An 18,316-nucleotide genomic window follows, 5' to 3' on the forward strand; every position below is an offset into this window, starting at 1 on the left:
CCGGGGTAACGGGGATGGGTCCCCCCCTCGCCCTGCAGCGCCCGGGGGGTGGGGGGTCCCCTTTGGGGGTGGCTGTCACCTGGGCCACCCCCCTGCGCTGTCCCTGCCCCCTGGCATGTAGCAGCCCCCAGAACTGCTGCCCTGGTCCCATCGCCGCCCTTGCACCCAACTGCCCCCCCTTGAACCCAGTTGCCCTCCCTTGCACCCAACTGCCCCCCCTTGCACTCAGTTGCCCCCTTATTGCACCCAACTGCCTCCTCTTGCACCCAACTGCCCCCCCTTGCACTCAATTGCCCCTTCATTGCACCCAACTGCCCCCCTTTGTACTCATTTGCCCCCTTATTGCACCCAACTGCTCCCTCTTGCACCCAATTGCCCCCCTTTGCACCCAACTGCCTCCCCTGTACCCAATTGCTCCCCCCTCGCACCCAATTGCCCCCCCTGCACCCAACTCCCCCCCCATGCCCCCAACTGTCCCCCCGCACCCAGCTGTCCCGCCATGCCCCGTGTCTCCCCGGTACCCGATATCCCCTGTCCCCATCCCCGTGTCCCCCCGTGTCCCCGCTCCCCTCCCCGCCCCTCCCCCGCGCTCACCCGCCGCGGCGCCCGCCCGCCTCTTCGGCCTACACTTCCCAGCATCCCCCGCGGCGCCGGCCGGCGACGGGGCGGCGCGAGGGACACGCGGCGCCGCGCCGCGCTTTCGCGCTGCCCCCGCTGCGCCAGCCGCGGGCCTGGGGCCGGGGCCGGGCGCGGCGACAGCGGCGTCGGCGGCGGCAGCGGCGACAGCGCCGGCGACAGCGGCGGGCGGCAGCGTCGCTCCCGCAAGGTCACGGCGGCGCGCGCGCCGTGACGCGCCGAGGCGGCGGCCCCGCCCCGCCGCGCCGCGCCTGGCCGAGCCGAGCCGCGGCCGCCGCTGCTGGGGCTGAGACAAGATGGCGGCCCCGGGCGAGTACTTCAGTGTGGGCAGCCAGGTGTCGTGCCGCACCTGCCAGGAGCAGCGCCTGCAGGGCGAGGTCGTCGCCTTCGACTACCCCAGCAAGATGCTGGCGCTCAGTATCCCCCGCGGGGCGGCGGCGGCGGCGGCGGGGCGGGCGGCGGGGCCCGGCGCTGCCGGACGGGCCTGAGGCGCCCGCCGGGCCCTTGGGGTGGGGGGGGAAGATGGGGGGAAGTCCCCGGGGGGGGAGGGGGTCACGGGGGGGAGGAATGAGGTGGGGGGGGGGAAGGAGGGGCCCTATAAGGGGGCCGTGATGGGGTGAGGGGCTCCATAGGGGGATCCCGGCGTGGGGGGGGGTCTATGGAAGTTTTTATGGAAGGCTCTTGGCGGCGTGAGGAGCCCTATGGGGGGGGGGGGTCCCGGTGAGGTGGGGAGCCCTCGGGGGGGGCCCGGCGGGGTGGAGGGCCCTGCAGGAGCTTTGGTGGGGGCTCTCGGGGGGGTGAGGGGGTCTGTAAGGGGGCCCTGATGTGGGGGGGGAGCCCTGGGGGGGGGCCCAGAGCCCTATGGGAGGGGGGGGTCCCAGAGCCCTATAGGGCCCCTGTGGGGAGGCTCTTGGTGGGGTGAAGAGCCCTATGGAGGGGGGGAGGTGGCTCTATAGGGGGAGGGTGTTGGGGGGGTGAGGGGCCCTATAGGACCCTTGAGGGAAGGTCTGGATGGGCTGAGCAGCCCCATAGGGGGGCACTGGTGCTGTGAAGAGCCCTAAGGGGAGTCCCTGAGGGGGTGAGGAGCCCTATAGGGAGCCTGTTGATGGGATGAGTAGCCTTATAGAGGGATTCTTGCTGGAGTGAGGAGCCTTGGGGGGCTTTAGGGGGTGAGGAGCCTCTATAGCAGGTGCTTAGAGGGGTGAAGAGTCCTGAGGGGGGTTGTGAGGGGGTGGGAAGCTCCATAAGGAGGTGGTTTGGGGGTGGGGGAGCCCCACGGTGGGGTGGGTGAAGTGCTGTGGGGTTTCTAGGGAAGGTCTTGGGGATTTGGGAATGAGAGGCCCTGCGAGGGGAGCACCATGGGGGTCTCTTGGAAGAGCAGGAACCCCTATAGGGGCTTAGGGGCAGAGCTCAGGAGCCAGGGAAGACCCTGTGGGTTAGGGGGGCCCTGTGGGATTTCAGAAAGGTTGGGGGGAGCCCAATGGGGCCTGGCCTGAGCCCCGTGGGGTGGTAGGAACAGGCATGGGGGGAGGCTGAGCAGCCCCGGCGGGGACAGTGGCAGCCCCAGGGCATATCAGGGCCCTATAGGAAGAGGTTGGGGTAGGGGCTGAAGCTGCCCGGGGTTGGCAAGGAGGTGGCTAAGAAATGCCACATGGCTGCGGGAGGAAAGGGGACGTGGGGCTTGGGGTCGCAGGGAGGAGTGCTAGGGCCCTTAAAATACATATAGGTGCATATGAAGGTGCTTTTGCTTTTGACTTGTGGATATGGTGAGGACAAAGGCTGCTGTGCAACAGCAGGGGAAGTGCAGAGTTGGCGGAGGTGGATGGTCCGCCTGGGAATGGGGCTTGGGAAGGGGCTCGGAAAGGGGCTCTGGCAGGAGGAAAGCAGTGAGTTATGGAGAGGATGGGAACGAGTCTAGGAGCGAGACTGGAAGCGCTGCGGGACGAGGCTCTAGTCTGAGAGCTCCCGCTCAGGCTTTGCCAAGTCCTCATCTTCTTCCCGAAGTTGGGATGCTCTATCCCATCCCTCCGAAGGAAGAGGCCGCCTTGCCCCGAGTTTTCCCTTCCTCGCCGAAGGGCACCCGCTCGTGCGGTGCTCCCAGGAGGCAGGAGCAGAGGGAAAAACCCCCTCCGGAGCTGCCTCCTCCTAGGAGGAGCCTGCACAGGCGGGACGAGGCTCCGGGTGCCGGGAAGCGGCCGGTGGCCGTGCGGCCTTCCCGGCGGAGCGGAGCGGAGGGCTGTGGCTGCAGCCTCCGCCGAACAGCTTGCGCAGGCAGGAGCGGCAGTTCTATAACGGGGTTTTCCTGGGGGTGGTGCTCTGTTGTCTAATTTACGCTTTCCCGGCGCCACCAACCATAACAAACCCTTGAGCTGCTGCCTGGGAGCTCAGGCCTCTGCCGGGGACCCGCGAGGAGCCCGTGTGACACTGGGAGCGGGGGACTGTCCCCTCTGGAGGCTCTTGGCGTTCGGCTGTGCGAGGCATCGCGTATGGGGGTGACATGTGGAGATGGAAGCGGTGGCTGGGGGCAGCTCCCCAACTAGCCCGGGCCAAGCTGCTGCTTTGGGAGAGCCCACGCAGCATCCCAGGGCATGGATGTTGTGATTCCAGCAGCTCCTGGCAGAAAAAGTAGTCAGGAAAACTAAGCTGGCATCAATAAGGAAGAAATTGGTGGGTCTTGACTGGGTGCTTGGCCTCGGAATAGCAGAATTCCCTTGCTGTGGAATCAGATGTTCTCTTGACTTGCTTCTGGATGGCTCCCCAGGGTCAGGCTTGTCTCTGTCCGGATTTGTTTTCCTTAACGTTTTTCCCTCCAGAATGCCCTTCTTCCAGTGGAAAGCCTAATCACGCAGATATCCTGCTCGTAAACTTACAGTATGTTTCAGAAGTGGAAATAATTAATGACCGCACGGAAACCCCTCCTCCTTTAGCTTCACTCAATGTTAGCAAGGTAAGAACTTCCCTGTCCTCCGTGGGCTTGGAGACGCTCGTTCCTGGCGGGAAGGGGCTTGTGTGATGAAAATATTCCTATTAGCTGTTAAACTTGGGGATTTTTTGGCCCTAAAGCGACGTGCTGGGCGAGGGAGAGGAAACTTTTGGGGTGCCGTGGACGCAACGGAGCGTCTCGCTGCACCAAGGGGCGCTGAGGCCTCGGGGCGTTTGCTGCCCGGGTTGTCCCCGCCGCGTGCGACGTCGCTGGCTGCTTTTGCCGCCGTTTGGAGCGGGGCTCCGTGGGGACGGGCTGGAAACGGGGCCGCGGGGCCCGGTGCTGCCGTGGGCGCCCGTTTGTGCGTCTGTTCTGCGCGTGGCGTCTCCCTCTGTGTCCGTCCACGCGCCGGTGCCGACCCTGGCGTTGCTCGGCCCTGTCGCGGGGCTGCAAGCGCCCGGTGAGCTGTGTTCTCCTCTCAGGGGGCAGGCTGGGAGCACAGAGCCAAGGATTTTGCCCCACGTTGCAGTTTTTGCCCTCTTTGGAGGCTGTGCACTGGCTTCGTGCAGCAGGGAAGTGCATAAAGGCAGTGCAGCTCTGTGCTCCCCAGGGATGCTCGGTGCAGCTTTAAACACCCGCTGTGACCAAGGTTTTCCACTCTGGCGCCTCCGTGATGTTTTGAGTGACGTTGAGGCTGCTCGGCCCCTTTTCACCCGGGAAAATCCCGGTGGGCTTGATCCTCCCAGCGCCTTCGGCAGAGCAGCCTGGTGCTCCTCTGCTCCCATGGGATGTGGGAGCGTTTGTATAGAAATGCAAGTTCTTCCCGTGATGGCAAACCATCCAAAATCTCCCATCCGAACCTGGCGTAAAGGATGGGCAGTGCCAAAGCTCATCCCCTTGGGAGACTTCCCTCATCCCAACCTGCTGCATGCAGGTCCTCCCGGGGGGCTCTCCCAAGACCGTAGGGAATTTCATGCGCTCTCGTGGACGTTAATGCTGGAGAGGCTGCGGGTAGGTTGGTGCTTCGGGGGTGACCGCTCTCCCTGTGGCTCCCTGCCCACGTGGATTCATTTTGGGTATGGTTTGGTCGCAGGAGAGCGGATAGGACCCTCAGTTAGCTCAACTTTGGAGGAATCGCCTTATAAAAGGGGATAGTTTCTGATTCCTGAGGATTGTAGCAAACAGGGAAGCGAACCCAAGCGCCGTCCGCTTTGGAAACGCTCTTGTGCAGGGCAGGCTCGGCCTGGGGGACTCCAGAGAGGAGCCTGGCGGGTCGGGAATGCCCAGCCTGGCCGTGTTCCGTTCCCAGCTCCCGTCTCCTTGTGGAAACCTCCCGTTGCAGGTCGTTCCAGGCCGGTTTGCGCTCTCCCGTGTCCCAGGCAGCTCTGTCCTGCGCGCGCTCCCTCCTGCGGCTCCCGGGAGCTTCCCGCTCCCTGGGTTATCGGAGAGGTTGGCGGAGGTTTCGCGTGACGCTGTTGCTGCCGCTTGTGATCGCATTCCCTGTGAGGGGAACACGCTCCGTGTGCCACTCACTTCAGACCTTGGTGCAGCTTTTCCAGCATGGAAGCGTTTGCTGTGGCTTCGGAGTGGGGAAAACGCTCCGGATCTCGCGCTAGGGCAATGCCAAATGGATGGAGGCCTGTGCAGCCCCCAGACGGCCATGTCTCCATCTCCATTGGGCATCATGCTGACCCACGTCTCCTCTTCCATAACCCGGGATATGGGGAGCTGGCAGCGAAAGGAGCTCCCGCCGCAGGGAATGCGCTCGTGCTGCTCCCGGCCGGCCCCTCGTCTTGCTGCTTGTGGAGTCTGAGGGGACGGGGGTGCTCGTGCAGCTCGGCTGGCGGACGCCAAAGGGAAGGCAAACGGGAAATTCCCTGGTTTTGGAAGAGTCTGGCCCATCCGGAAGGGTGTCGGAGCTGTTGTGTGCGGAAGGGGCGCAGGGAACGGGCTCTGCGGTGTGGGGGGGTAACGTGGGCTGCGGGTGTCTGCCCAAGGCGGCTTCGGAGGAGCCATCCCGAGTGCAGAGCCGGGAAGCAGGCGGCTCCGAGGGAGCTCCCAGGGAGGAAGGAGAGTCGCTTTGGTGAAGGCAAGGAGGGAGATCCAAGGGGGAGCCGCTGGGAATCGGTAGCAAACGGCACGGGTGCGTGGAGCAGCGCAGGGAATGGCTGCGGCATTCCCACAGCAGTCGGGAAGGGCATTGCCAAGAGTGGGAACAGGAGGATCATGGAGGTGTCACTAAGGGTCGGCAGTTCAGGATCTTCCCGGTGTTAGGAGGGGGATCTCGGCCCGGACCCGCTGAGGATCCGGTTCAAATCGGCAGCGCTGGGAGCTGCGGAGCAGAGCCGGAGGGAGAGGAGAGCTGCGGAACGAGGCCCGCGCCGCCCGGCCGCGCTCCCCGCTCCGGCTTGCCGAGTGGGAAGTTTTACCGTGGCCGTCCCAGGTGGGACAGGGAGCGGGCGGTTCAGGGATGCCGCATCCCGGCTCCCCTTGCTTGAGCCGTGCGGGAGAGGAGGCCTCCAAACGGTCGTCTTTCCCACGCGCTGGGAATGACACCTCGCTCCTCGGAGAGCCCCGCGCGCAGGGAGCACCGGGGGATCCGGGGGCAGCGCTCCGGAGCGCTCCCGAGGAGGGATCCGCTCGGCCCGGCTCCCTTCGCCTCGCACGGATCTCGTGTCGTTCCCGCGGACGTGCGTAGGGAAGTGACTCATCCATTCATGGAACTGCCGCACGGGGGGCGTCCGTGGGGGCGCGAAGCCACGCGGAGCGACGGGGAGGCCCTTCGGGAAGCTGAGGGAATCGGCACCGCGAGCCCCGTTGTGCACGGGGGGCTCCTTCTCTTCCGAACTTCCCTGGGATTTCCTTGTGGATGGCTCTTGTCACCTGCCGGCCGCGCAGGGCTGTCCCCAGGGCAAAGCTCTTGGGCTCAGCGTGTCCTTCTCCCCTGGGAGCTCCAACAGCCGAGCAGGCAGGGAAGGAGGAGCTGGCACAGCTGGGAAAGAGCAGCCTTGGGAATGGGCGAATCTGAATTCCGCGGGCGAAGGGCTCAACTGCAAGGAAAGAGCTTCCTGGTGGGAATATCTTCCATGGAGGAGCCGTGTGTGGGGAGCCGGAGGGGTTTGCTCCGCTCGCTGCCGTAGCTCCAGCCCATCCGCATCACGGGAGAAGTGACGTTTTGGTGACGGCAACGGAGCCAGCCGAGACCCTGCGGCCTCTGCAGCGGGTTTCCCTGCAGCCCCGGGGAAGAGCCCGGCCGGATGAAGCGGAGCCCTGGGAAAGGCCGGCCGTGACTTGGATGACTCCAATGCAGGAATGTTACTGGGGGCCGTTGCTCCAAGTCTCACAAACCAGCCTGGGAGTGGGGCTGGCGGTCCCGGAGTGCCCGATCCCTCCGCGGACCCGGGGCACCGGCCTCCGTGCCCCTTGGAAGCTTGGGCTTTCCACGCTGGAAAGCTTTTGGGAGAATATTTGCCTCCCTGGCGAGCGCGCCGCCGTTAGCAGGGATTGCGAAAGCCGCTCGGGCACTGGGGCAAGGGGAGAAGCTGCTTCCTGGGACAGGACTCTCCTTCGTGTCCCGGAATGTCCAGCGTCCTCTGCAGAGCCGGGAAGCGCTTGGCCTCGGTGCCACCGTCCCCGCGTCCTCCCCGGGCTTTTGTCGGAGCCATCGTGTTTGGGAGGGATTCGGGAACGGCTGACCAGGCAGTTCTGCCCCCTTCCCTGCGTCTCCGCTCTGAGCAGCTTTTGGGGCGCTTTGGCTGCCGTGGGGGGCACGTAAAGCAGGGGCAGCAGGGGCAAGGGGCAGCCCAGGTGGGCACCGCTGCTTCCCGAGCAGGACCAGGGCGGGAAAAGCTCCAGCGTGGGGATTTCTGGCGCATTCGCAGGCAGCTGCGCTGCTGCAGCTGCCGCGGGGCCGAGCGGCCGGTCCTTGCGCCGCGCGCGGGGCCGTCTCCGAGCAGCCGCAGCGACTCCCTCCGCTCCGGATTTTACTGCAGGGGCCGAGCGAGGGGTGGAGTTTCCCCTCTCTATTCTGGGATAACGGGAGCGCTGGATGGAGCTTCCCCGCGGGCGGACGTCGGGCGCCGCCAGAGCGACTCTTTTGTTGTCATTCCCAACTCGCTGCTCTGCTTTTTTTGGAACGGAATAACCCCGCTGGGATGGGGTTGCTCCTATTCCGGCGTGGAGGCGTTTGCAGCGTATTGGCCCTCACGTAATGGTTATTCCGCGCTCGTCTCGCCCGTCTGCATCCCCTAAAGAGCAGCAGCTTGTTCGGAAAGGGCAGAGGGAAACCTGGCGCTGGGGAGTCGGGCTCCAGCAGCTCCTTTAACCGCGGAGGGTTTCACTGAGCAGGGGAATGCAGAAAATCCCGAAAAGGCTCCTCTAGAGGACACAAACAAGGGCAGAGATGCCTTGAAACGGATTAAACCGTGGCTTGGAGCTGCCCCCAAATTTCACCCGTGACCCAAGCGGGAGATGTGGATCCTCCCCACCAGAGAGGACGTGGCCGCGGAGGGGGAACCTCTGCCAGCTTTCGGGGGGCTCCGCGCGGCTCCGCGCTCAGCTCCGCGTCCCTCTCTCTCCCTTCCAGCTGGCCAACAAAGCGCGGACGGAGAAGGAGGAGAAGCTGAGCCAGGCGTATGCAATTAGTGCTGGTGTCTCCCTGGAAGGACAGCAGCTCTTCCAGACTATACATAAGACGTAAGTGCCCCTGCAGGGCTTCCAGCCTCGCGATCCCTTCTCCATCGCTTCCTTGGGATAAGCCAGGAGCCATCCCTCGGGGCGGGAGCTCCCTAAGCGTGTCCGTGTTTCCCTGCTCCCACCGGCACCGCAGGCTCCTGCTTCCCGCTGGGATCCTCGATCCTGCCGCGGGGCAGGGAGCGGGATCAGGGAAGCATCGCTCTTTGCCGGGTCGCTGCTCACCCTCTTCCCTCCCTCCTCTCCCCGCAGCATTAAAGACTGTAAATGGCAGGAGAAGAACATAGTTGTGATGGAAGAAGTTGTTATCGCCCCTCCGTATCAAGTGGAAAACTGTAAAGGCAAAGAGGGCAGCGCGCTGAGTCACGTACGCAAAATAGTGAGTACGGCCGGGGGGCGGCCGGGGGGCCGGCGCCCGCGGCCCCCCCACCGCTCACGCCGCGTCCCTCCCTCCCGCCCCGCAGGTCGAGAAACATTTTAGAGATGTGGAAAGCCAAAAGGTAATGCAGCGTTCACAAGCACAGCAAACACAGAAGGAGACCTCCCTGTCGTCCTGAGGCCCCACCGCCCGCCAGCCGGAGACGTCGCCTCCTCCAGCCGCGGCCGGGGCGGGGGGGCAGGGGGGCCGTTTTATTTCCTTTCGGGCTCGTTAATGGGGAGCTCACCGATTCCAAACCTTAGACTTTAAAACAAACGAGAAAAGAGAATAATTTAAAAGCTCATGCATTACTTGACTAACAGACTTTCTTTTGTCCGCCATGTTTTCTTTCCTACGAGCCAGTCAGACTTTGTTAGTTTTATTTTTTGACGTTTCTTTCCTTTTCTCTCCTCGTCCCTCCAACCAAGGACCCCCTCTTTACTTTTCTAAAGGGGGGGGTGTCGCCCCGTCCCACCCCGCGTCCCCCCTCTCTGCCTGTCTGTAACATAGGAGAATCTCTCCCTCGCCCATCCTCATCCTCCCCCCAAAAAACCTCTAAAAAATAAAAGTAACAAACTGACTGCGGTAACTGAATCGGGACCTTGGTGACCAGCGTGGTCTCGTTTTAATTTTGTTTGCACAGGGCAAGGCTTGAATTAGTCTTATTTTTCTTATCTTTAAATATATATATGAATATATATTAAAATGTTCTTTAAATATTTTCTGCTTCCAGCAGTTCTCTCGACCAGGATCATGGCAAAAAAACCCGGACCCCGACCCCGATCCCCCTCCCCTCCCATCGGCCCGCGACCCCCAGGGGTTTTATTACCCCCCCCCTTCCCCGGGACCCCCCCGGGAAGAGCCGGGATGGGGTTTTCAGTGTGTGGGGGGTGACAAGGGGACATTGGGGCCCCCCCTCGGTGGGGACGGTGGCCGGGGGGGCTGGGGGCCCAAGTGCCTTCACAGGGTGCCCCGGGGGGGCAGCCCCCCCCCCGTCACCCCAGGGCTTCGCCGTGACCCCCCCGGGGGCAGGAGCAAAACAAGGGCCTGTTATTTCCCCGTTTGCTTTTTTTCTTTTTTTTTCTTTTTTTTTCTTCCCTTTTTTTTTTTTGCCATGATCCTCCCCCCCTTTACCTTTTTTTTGTTTGTTTTGTTTTATTTTTTAAATAAATGGATCAAAAATCAAATAATTCAAGCCCTGCCTTTAGAAGAAAAAAAAATAAAAAAGGAAAAATTTTTTAGTATTGTTTAGCAAAACAATAAAACCCAAAATTTTTTTAACCATCACCCGTGTCTGCAGGTGCAGGGGGGGGGCACAGGGCCCATGGGGGGGTGGGGGCAGCCTGACCCCCCCCCCCCCCCGGGCTGCTCTGGGCCTCGAGCAAGGAACTGGGGGGGGGGGGCATTTGAGGGGGGCAGTGGGATTTGGGGGGGACATGGGGGGGGTTAGTGGGATTTGGGGGGGGGACGGGGGTGGCCACTGGGGTAGGGGGACATGGGGGGGGGGTTAGTGAGATTTGGGGGGACTACTGGGTCATGGGGGGGGGGATATGGGGTTATGTGGGAGGATGGGGGTCCATGGGGGGGGACTGGGACCTGTGGGGGGGGTCACTGGGACACAGGGAGCTCTGGGGGGGGGGCACTGGGACTCACGGTGGGTACCGGGGTACCGGGACACCGGGGGGGGGGGCATTGGGACACGGGGGGGGGGGTACTGGGACACGGGGGGGTGGTTATTGGGCCATGGGGGGGACACGGGGACTCGTGGTGGATCCTGGGCTGCCTTGGGGGGTACCGGGCCCCGCTGGGGGGTACTGGGTCCTGTTGGGGGGTACTGGGTCCTGCTGGGGGGTACCGGGCCGCGTCGGGGGGTGCTGGGGGGTACCGGGCCGTGCTGGGGGGTACCGGGTCCTGTTGGGGGGTACCGGGCCGTGTTGGGGGGTGCCGGGCCGTGCCAGGCGGTACCGAGCCGTGTCAGGGCGTACCGGGCTGCGCCGGGGCATACCGGGCTGCGCTGGGGGGTGCCGGGCGGTACCGGGCCGCGCCGGGGGGTGCCGGGCCATGTCGGGCACTGGTCACACCGGGGTCCTGTCCCACGCGGGGTCCGGAGCGGGGACACGGCAGCCCGGGGGGTACCGGTCCCGCGGGGGGGGGAGGGAGCAGGGGGGCGGGGCCAACGCTCCCGGTGCCGGTTTGGCGGGGGGGCCGGAACGCCGTCCCGCAGCGGAACGCGGCGGGCGGGCGGCGGTTGCCGCGGGGCGGCTCTCGGCGCGGCGCGGCGCGGCGGGCGGCCCTTCCGGCGGGGCGGGCGCGCCGACATGGCGGCGGCGCGCGGGTGGCGGCGGCGCGCGCTGCGGCTGCTCACGGCCGGCGGCGCCGTCCTGCTCACGCGCTTCCCCTTCTGGCACTGCCTCAGCGCGCTGCTGCTGTGCGCCGAGCGCGCCGACGGGCGCCGGTGCGCCGGGAACGGGCACGGGGACGGGGACGGGGACGGGAACGGGGACGGGAACGGGGATGGGGACGGGAACGGGGATGGGGACGGGGACGGGCACGGGCACGGGAACGGGGATGGGGACGGGGATGGGGACGGGCACGGGAACGGGGACGGGGATGGGAACGGGAACGGGGACGGGGACGGGAACGGGAACGGGAACGGGAACGGGGATGGGGACGGGGACGGGAACGGGGACGGGGACGGGGACGGGAACGGGAACGGGAACGGGAACGGGGATGGGGACGGGGACGGGAACGGGGACGGGGACGGGGGTCGTTTGGGAGTGCGGGGCGTTAGGGGCTGGAGGGAGGTTGGGGGCTGGGGGGTGTTTGGGGCTCGGGGGCGTTAGGGCTGGGGGAGGGCGAGTTGGATTTGGGGGGGTTGGGGTCGGGGGTGGTTTGGGGGTGGGGGGGGGCATTAGGGGCCGGGGGTCGTTTGGGGTTGGGGGGACATTAGGGGTCAGGGGTGGTTTAGGGGTGGGGGGATATTAGGGGCTGGGGGTGGTTTGGGGGCTGGGGGGTTGTTAGGGGCTGGGGGTGGTTTGGGGTTGGGGGGACATTAGGGGCCGGGGGTGGTTTGGGGGGTGTATTAGACCATGGGGGGTATTGGGGGCTCGGGGGCATTAGGGCTGGGGGAGGGCGAGTTTGAGGCTGGGGGGGTGTTAGGGGCTGGGGGGGGCAGGTTGGAGCCCGGGGGGGTGGTTCGGGCCTGGGGGTCGTTTGGGGATGGGGGGTCATTGGAGTGGGGGGGACGAGTTTGAGGCTGGGGGGGCATTAGGGCTTGGGGGGTATTGGGGGCTCTGGGGCATTAGGGCTGGGGGAGGGCGAGTTGGAGTCGGGGGGGTGTTGGGCCTAGGGGTGATTTGGGAGTTGGGGGGACATTGGGGTGTGGGGGGGCAAGTTGGAGCTGGGGGGAGTGTTAGGGGCCGGGGGTGGTTTGGGGGTTAGGGGGATATTAGGGCTTGGGGGTCATTTGGGGGCTGGAGGGAATTTGGGACCTAGGGGGCAGATTTGGGGTCTTGGTGCTGGGCAGGAGGGGGGCGAGTCTGGGGGGCATTAGGGCCTGGGGGGGGCACCTTGGGGGTTGGGGGGGTATTAGGGGCTGAGGATAAGTGGGTGCCTGGGGGGTGATTTGGGGGCTGGGGGGTATTTGGTGCTTGGGGGGGTTTGTTGGGGCTTGAGGGGGGATTTGGAGCTGGGGGGGCAAGTTAGGGGCTGGGGCAGGTGGGGGGCTTGGAGGGGGCAGATTGGGGACAAGGGGATGTGAGGGGCAAGTTGGGGGGCTGGGGGGGTGTGGAGAGGACCTAGGGGTCCTGGGTGACCAGGGACGGGATGGGGGGGGACCCAAATGGCCCCAACGGTGATTGGGGGGGGGTCAGGGTGCGGGAGCTGGGGCAGGGTCTGCGCTATGGGGCGCAGCCGGGGGGGGGACGGGGACGTGAGCGCTGCCCCCCCGCAGGAAGCCCGACATCCCCATCCCCTACCTGTACGTGGACATGGGGGTGGCCGTGCTCTGCGCCAGCTTCATGTCCTTCGGCGTCAAGCGGCGCTGGTTCGCGCTGGGCGCCGCGCTGCAGCTCGCCGTGGCCACCTACGCGGCGCACGTGGGCGGCCACGCGCACTACGGCGACTGGCTCAAGGTGGGCGCCCCCCGGCCCCGTCCCCGGCCCCCCTGTCCCTGTGCCCCGGCGGCGGGGGGGTCCTCACGGCGTCGTCCCCCCCCCTCCAGGTGCGCATGTACTCGCGGACCATCGCCATCATCGGCGGCTTCCTCATCCTGGCGAGCGGCGCCGGCGAGCTCTACCGGCAGAAGCCGCGCAGCCGCTCGCTGCAGTCCACGGGGCAGGTCTTCCTGGGCATCTACCTCATCTGCCAGGTGCGGGGGGCCGAGGGGATGCGCTGGGGACAGGGGGGACACGCGTGCAGGGAGGCGTTGTGCACACAGGTAGGCAACACACAAGTAGGTGACGTGCACAGGGAGGTGACACACACACGGGGGGGATGTGCTGGGGAGGATGCACTGGGGACAGGGGGACACGCTGGGGACAGGGGACGCGCTGGGGACATGGGGGACATGCTGAGGGGGATGTGCTGGGGAGGACGCACTCAGGACAGGGGGGCATGCTGGGGACAGGGGGACATGCTGGGGGCAGGGGAAATGCACTGGGGACAGGGGGACATGCTGCAGCTGGGGGACACGCTGGGGATGGGGGATGCGCTGGGGACATGGGGAACACACATGCAGGGAGGCGATGCGCACAAGTAGGTGACACACACAAGCAGGTGACATGCACAGGGAGGTGACACGCACACGGGGGGGATGTGCTGGGGAGGATGCACTGGGGACAGGGGGACATACCGGGGGCAGGGGGAATGCACTGGGGACATGGGGGACACGCTGGGGACAGGGGGACATGCTGCAGCTGGGGGACACGCTACGACTGGGGGAGATGTGCTGGGGAGGACGCACTGGGGACAGGGGGACACGCTGGGACAGGGGGCACGTGCTGGAGCAGGGCAGGACACTCTGGGGACAGGAGGGACATGCTGGGGCCAGGGGGTCTGTCCTTGAGGTGGCTCCGAGGGTCTCCCGGCCGGTTTGGGCTCCGCGCGGGGCGCAGCCTCCGTGGCACAAAAGCCGTCGGGCAAACGTCACCGGCGGCGCCGTCCTCGGTGGCCGCGGGGACACCGCGCTCGTCCCCCGGCCGGGTGCATCCCTGGGGCTCCCCGTGGATCCCACGGGTGCCAACTCCACACACGGAGCCCGCGGCCACCTGTGGCCGCCCGCGAGCGAGCGGCACCCGGGGGGCTCGGGGCCCCAGCGCGTGCAAGGAGGTGACACGAGCACGGGGAGGTGACACGCGCACGGGGAGCTGACACGCATGTAGGGAGGTGACACACGTGCAGGAAGGCGATGAACGTGCAGGGAGATGACGCATGCGCAGATAGGTGACATGCGCAGGGAGGTGACATGCGTGTAGGGAGGTGACACGAATCCAGGGAGGTGACACGCGTGCAGGGAGGCAACACGTGCAGGGAGGTGACACGCGTGCAGGGAGGCAACATACACAAGTAGGTGACCCGCACAGGGAGGCGCCGCACAGGGAGGTGACACGAGTGCAGGGAGGTGACACACAAGTAAGCAACATGCGTGCATGGAGGCGACACGCACAAGTAGGCGACACGTGTGCAGGGAGGTGACACAAGTGCAGGGAGGTGACACGGGTGCAGGTAGGTGACATGCACAAGTAGGTGACACACACAGGGAGGCGACATTTGCAGGGAGGTGACACACACAAGCAGGTGACTCAAGTAGGTGACATGCACAGGGAGGCAACACGCGTGCAGGGAGGTGACACGAGTGCAGGGAGGCGACACGCACAAGTAGGTGACATGCACAGGGAGGTGACACGTGTGTAGGGAGGTGACACGCGTAGGGAGGTGACACGCAGGGAGGCGACACGCATGCAGGGAGGTGACATGCACAAGTAGCTGACATGCACCGGGAGGCGACACGCGTGCAGGGAGGCGACACGTGCAGGGAGGTGACATGCACAAGTAGGTGACATGCATGGGGAGGTGACGTGCGTGCAGGGAGGTGACACGCACAGGTAGGTGACATGCACAGGGAGGTGACACGTGTGTAGGGAGGTGACACGCAGGGAGGCGACACGCATGCAGGGAGGTGACATGCACAAGTAGGTGACATGCACAGGGAGGCGACACGCGTGCAGGGAGGCGACACGTGCAGGGAGGTGACACGCACAAGTAGGTGACATGCATGGGGAGGTGACACGTGTGTAGGGAGGTGACGTGTGCAGGGAGGTGGCACGCAGGGAGGCGACATGCACAAGTAGGTGACATGCACAGGGAGGTGACACGCGTGCAGGGAGGCGCCGCACGTGCAGGGAGGTGACACACAGGGAGGTGACACGCGGGGAGGTGACACGCGTGCAGGGAGGTGACGCGCACAGGTAGGTGACACGCACAGGGAGGTGACAAGCGCACGGGTAGGTGACACAGGGAGGTGCTATGCGGGGAGGTGACACGCATGCAGGGAGGTGACACGCGTGCAGGGAGGTGACACGCAGGGAGGTGACATGCGTGCAGGGAGGTGACACGCGTGCAGGGAGGTGCCGCACAGGTAGGTGACACGCACAGGGAGGTGACACGCGTGCAGGGAGATGACACGCACAGGGAGGTGACACGCGTGCAGGGCGGTGCCGCACAGGTAGGTGACACGCACAAGGAGGTGACACGCGCGCCGTCCCCAGGCGTACTCGCTGCAGCACAGCAAGGAGGACCGCCTGGCCTACCTGAACCACGTGCTGGGCGGCGAGCTCACCCTGCAGCTGCTCTTCGTGCTCTACGGGCTGCTGGCGCTGGCCTTCCTGTCGGGCTGCTGCGTGCGCGCGGCCGCGCAGGTGCTGGCCGTGCTGCTGCCGCTGGCCACGCTGCTCATCGACGGCAACGTCGCCTACTGGCACGAGAGCCGCCGCGTCGAGTTCTGGAACCAGATGAAGCTCATCGGCCAGAGCGTCGGCATCTTCGGCGCCGTCGTCATCCTCGCCACGGACGGCTGAGCGGCCCTGGCCGGGGGGGAGCGCGGCGGGTTTTTTTATTTTCAATAATCACGGCTATTTATTCGTTTTTTTTTCTTGGGTTGTCGGTGTTTTGCTTGGCTCTGGTGGGGAGCAAAGGGCAGGGCGGTTTCTGTTGCACCCCCCTGTATTGAAGGGGGAGCTTGGGGGGCTTCCGCTGGCCACCCTGTGGCCACCAATGTCCCCTCCCACTGCCACCCCCCCACACACACTGTATTTAGGGAGAAAAGGAGAAATCCTTTAATTTGACCAAACTCGGTTCTGGGGAGGGTGGGGGGTGGCCAGTCCCTTCTCCAGGACATGGGTTAAGGCCACAAGAGGGGGGGGTTGACACATCAGGAGCCACCGCAGAGCAAACAGGGACGGACCCGGCGCTGATAAGGGACATCCTGGCCGGGATGGGGACATGGGGGGGCCGCTGCCTCCGGAGGAAGCGGCCGGGCCATAAAGCGCCGCGGAGCAGCCGGGGCCCTGTTTGCTCACGGGGCCGCAGTTCCTGCGCCCCCCTGCCCAGCTGTCCCCTGCGTCCGTGTCCTGTCCCCATCCCGGCTTGGGGACATGGTGGCGCTTGGGGCCTGGCTGCCTGCCAAATGGGGGGAGCTGAGGTGGCTGCTGGGGGGGGGGGACGGTCCCCTCGGGGGGGGTGTTGGCAGCCGGTGGCAGAGCCATCCTGTGACCTTTGGAAAATTGCAGCTTGCCGCTTCCTGGGGGAAATGGTGCAGAAAGCGGCGCCTCCTGTCCCTGCCCTGCTGTCCCTGTCCCTGTCCTGCTGTCGTCACCCCCGCCCTGCTCCTCTCTTGTCCAGGGCTGACGTGGCCACTGCGTTTTGGGGTCACCCACTGGTGTCTCCACCGGAGCCAGCGGGTCCCGCACGGGCTGTGCTGGGAATAGGGACAGCCTGGGGGGGGGTGCAAGTCGCAGCGTGTCCCCTGCCAGCCCCCGCTGCTGCCACCCTCGTGTGTTTGGGTCCCCTCGGTGCTGGCACGCGCCGGGGTGGCCTTTGTGGCTGCCATTGATCCAATTAGTCCTTAACGATTGTCACGGTCCCCATCTAATTGCTTTGAGCCCCTCCTTGCTGAGGACGTGAAAGGTGCTGGGGGCTGCGGTCGATGGCAGGAAAGGGCACGGGGGGGCTGGGACGGGGTGCGTGCGAGGCGCTGCCCACGGCTGTGCACATGCGTGTGCAGAGCCGCGTGAGTGTGAGCACAGCGGCGTGTGGGGTGTGCGCACGTGCGTGTTCCTGCACCTGTGCATGCATGTGGGGTGTGCGCACGTGTGTGTCCCTGCAGCGCTGCATGCATGTGGGGTGTGTGCACACGTGGCCCTGTAGTGTATGGGATGTGCCCACATGTGTGTCCCTGCAGCGCTGCATGCATGTGGGGTGTGTGCACGTGCGTGTTCCTGCACCTGTGCATGCATGTGGGGTGTGCGCACATGTGTGTCCCTGCAGCGCTGCATGCATGTGGGGTGTGTGCACGTGTGTGTCCCTGCAGCGCTGCATGCATGTGGGGTGTGTGCACACATGTGTGTCCCTGCAGCCGTGCATGCATGTGGGGTATGTGCACACGTGGCCCTGTAGTGTATGGGATGTGCCCACATGTGTGTCCCTGCAGCACTGCATGCATGTGGGGTGTGCGCACGTGTGTGTCCTTTCAGCACATGGGGTGTGCACACACGTGTCCCTGCAGCTGTGCATGCATGTGGGGTGTGCACACGTGTGTGTGCCTGCAGAACGTGGGGTGTGTGCACACATGTCCCTGCAGCCGTGCATGCACGTGGGGTGTGCACACGCGTGTGTTCCTGCAGCACGTGGGGTGTGCACACATGTGTGTCCCTGCAGCCGTGCATGCATGTGGGGTTTGCACACGTGTGTCCCCTGCAGCACATGGGGGGTGCACGTGTGTATGTCCCTGCAGCTGTGTGTGCATGTGGGATATGTGCATACGTGTGTTCCTGCAGCCATGCATGCACATAGGGTGTGCACACGTATGAGTCCCTGCAGCCATGCATGCACGTGGGGTGTGCACACATGTGTGTTCCTGCAGCACATGGGATGTGCACATGCATGTGTTCCTGCAGCCGTGCATGCACGCGAGTGTGCACACGCGTGTGTCCCTGCAGCCCATGGGGTGCGCACACGCGTGTGTTCCTGCAAGCTGCCGCGAGCCGCCCAGGGCTGTGCGCACTTTGCCACTCTCTCGTGTGTCCCGGCCGCCCCTGGACACATCTGGTCACCGTGTCCCCCCCGCTGGCTGCCGTGTGCCCCCCTGCCCTCGCTCTCCCGCAGGTATCGCTCCTGGCTGCTGCATCCATAGGGAATCGGTGCCTCCCCCTGCGCGGCGAGTGACGAAGGGGGGACAGAAAGGGCAACTCATCCGTCCTGGCCGCTCGGTGACAGCGATCGATGGCACCGGGGGGCTGGAGAAGCCGAGGCCGTGTCCTGTGTGTGTCCCCCCCGTGTCCCCTCCATGCAGAGTGCTGGGGGGGTGCGTGTAAAAGGCCGCCCCCTCTTCCTCCCTGCACCCTCCTCTTCCTCGGCCCCCGCCGCGGTGC

The 18,316-nt window shown here is 65.3% G+C and overlaps 2 protein-coding genes across 3 annotated transcripts; both read left to right on the plus strand.

Annotated features, from left to right (window-relative positions):
- The first annotated feature begins 873 nt into the window (after positions 1-873).
- Positions 874-8,820, plus strand: LSM12 (LSM12 homolog). The gene is made up of 5 exons (XM_088532604.1): positions 874-1,053; positions 3,450-3,583; positions 8,145-8,254; positions 8,504-8,630; positions 8,716-8,820. Exons 1-5 carry the CDS (start codon positions 933-935, stop codon positions 8,806-8,808), a joined length of 585 nt encoding a protein of 194 aa, XP_088388730.1. The 5' UTR covers positions 874-932; the 3' UTR covers positions 8,809-8,820.
- Positions 8,821-10,987: 2,167 nt separating this feature from the next.
- On the plus strand, positions 10,988-15,809 carry TMEM101 (transmembrane protein 101). 2 transcript variants are annotated; one of them, XM_088532605.1, is made up of 4 exons: positions 10,988-11,124; positions 12,622-12,802; positions 12,892-13,038; positions 15,437-15,809. In XM_088532605.1, the coding sequence occupies exons 1-4, from the start codon at positions 10,988-10,990 to the stop codon at positions 15,743-15,745; spliced, it is 774 nt and encodes a 257-aa protein (XP_088388731.1). In that variant the 3' UTR covers positions 15,746-15,809. The 2 variants fall into 2 exon arrangements, with proteins under 2 accessions (XP_088388731.1, XP_088388732.1); XM_088532606.1 differs by having other exon boundaries at positions 11,020-11,097.
- Positions 15,810-18,316: the final 2,507 nt, after the last annotated feature.

Source organism: Tinamus guttatus, unplaced genomic scaffold (assembly GCF_059628265.1).
Source record: "Tinamus guttatus ecotype Peru unplaced genomic scaffold, ASM5962826v1 Tinamus_guttatus_pri_ptg000463l, whole genome shotgun sequence".
Classification (NCBI taxonomy): Eukaryota; Metazoa; Chordata; class Aves; order Tinamiformes; family Tinamidae; genus Tinamus; species Tinamus guttatus.

Coding starts and splice junctions, on each gene's coding strand:
- LSM12 (XM_088532604.1), top strand. CDS start 933: ATGGCGGCCCCGGGCGAGTACTTCAGTGTGGGCAGCCAGGTGTCGTGC. Junction 8,255..8,503: donor TTCCAGACTATACATAAGAC/GTAAGTGCCCCT, acceptor CTCTCCCCGCAG/CATTAAAGACTGTAAATGGC. Junction 8,631..8,715: donor TGAGTCACGTACGCAAAATA/GTGAGTACGGCC, acceptor CCCGCCCCGCAG/GTCGAGAAACATTTTAGAGA.
- TMEM101 (XM_088532605.1), top strand. CDS start 10,988: ATGGCGGCGGCGCGCGGGTGGCGGCGGCGCGCGCTGCGGCTGCTCACG. Junction 11,125..12,621: donor GAGCGCGCCGACGGGCGCCG/GTGCGCCGGGAA, acceptor GCCCCCCCGCAG/GAAGCCCGACATCCCCATCC. Junction 12,803..12,891: donor ACTACGGCGACTGGCTCAAG/GTGGGCGCCCCC, acceptor CCCCCCCTCCAG/GTGCGCATGTACTCGCGGAC.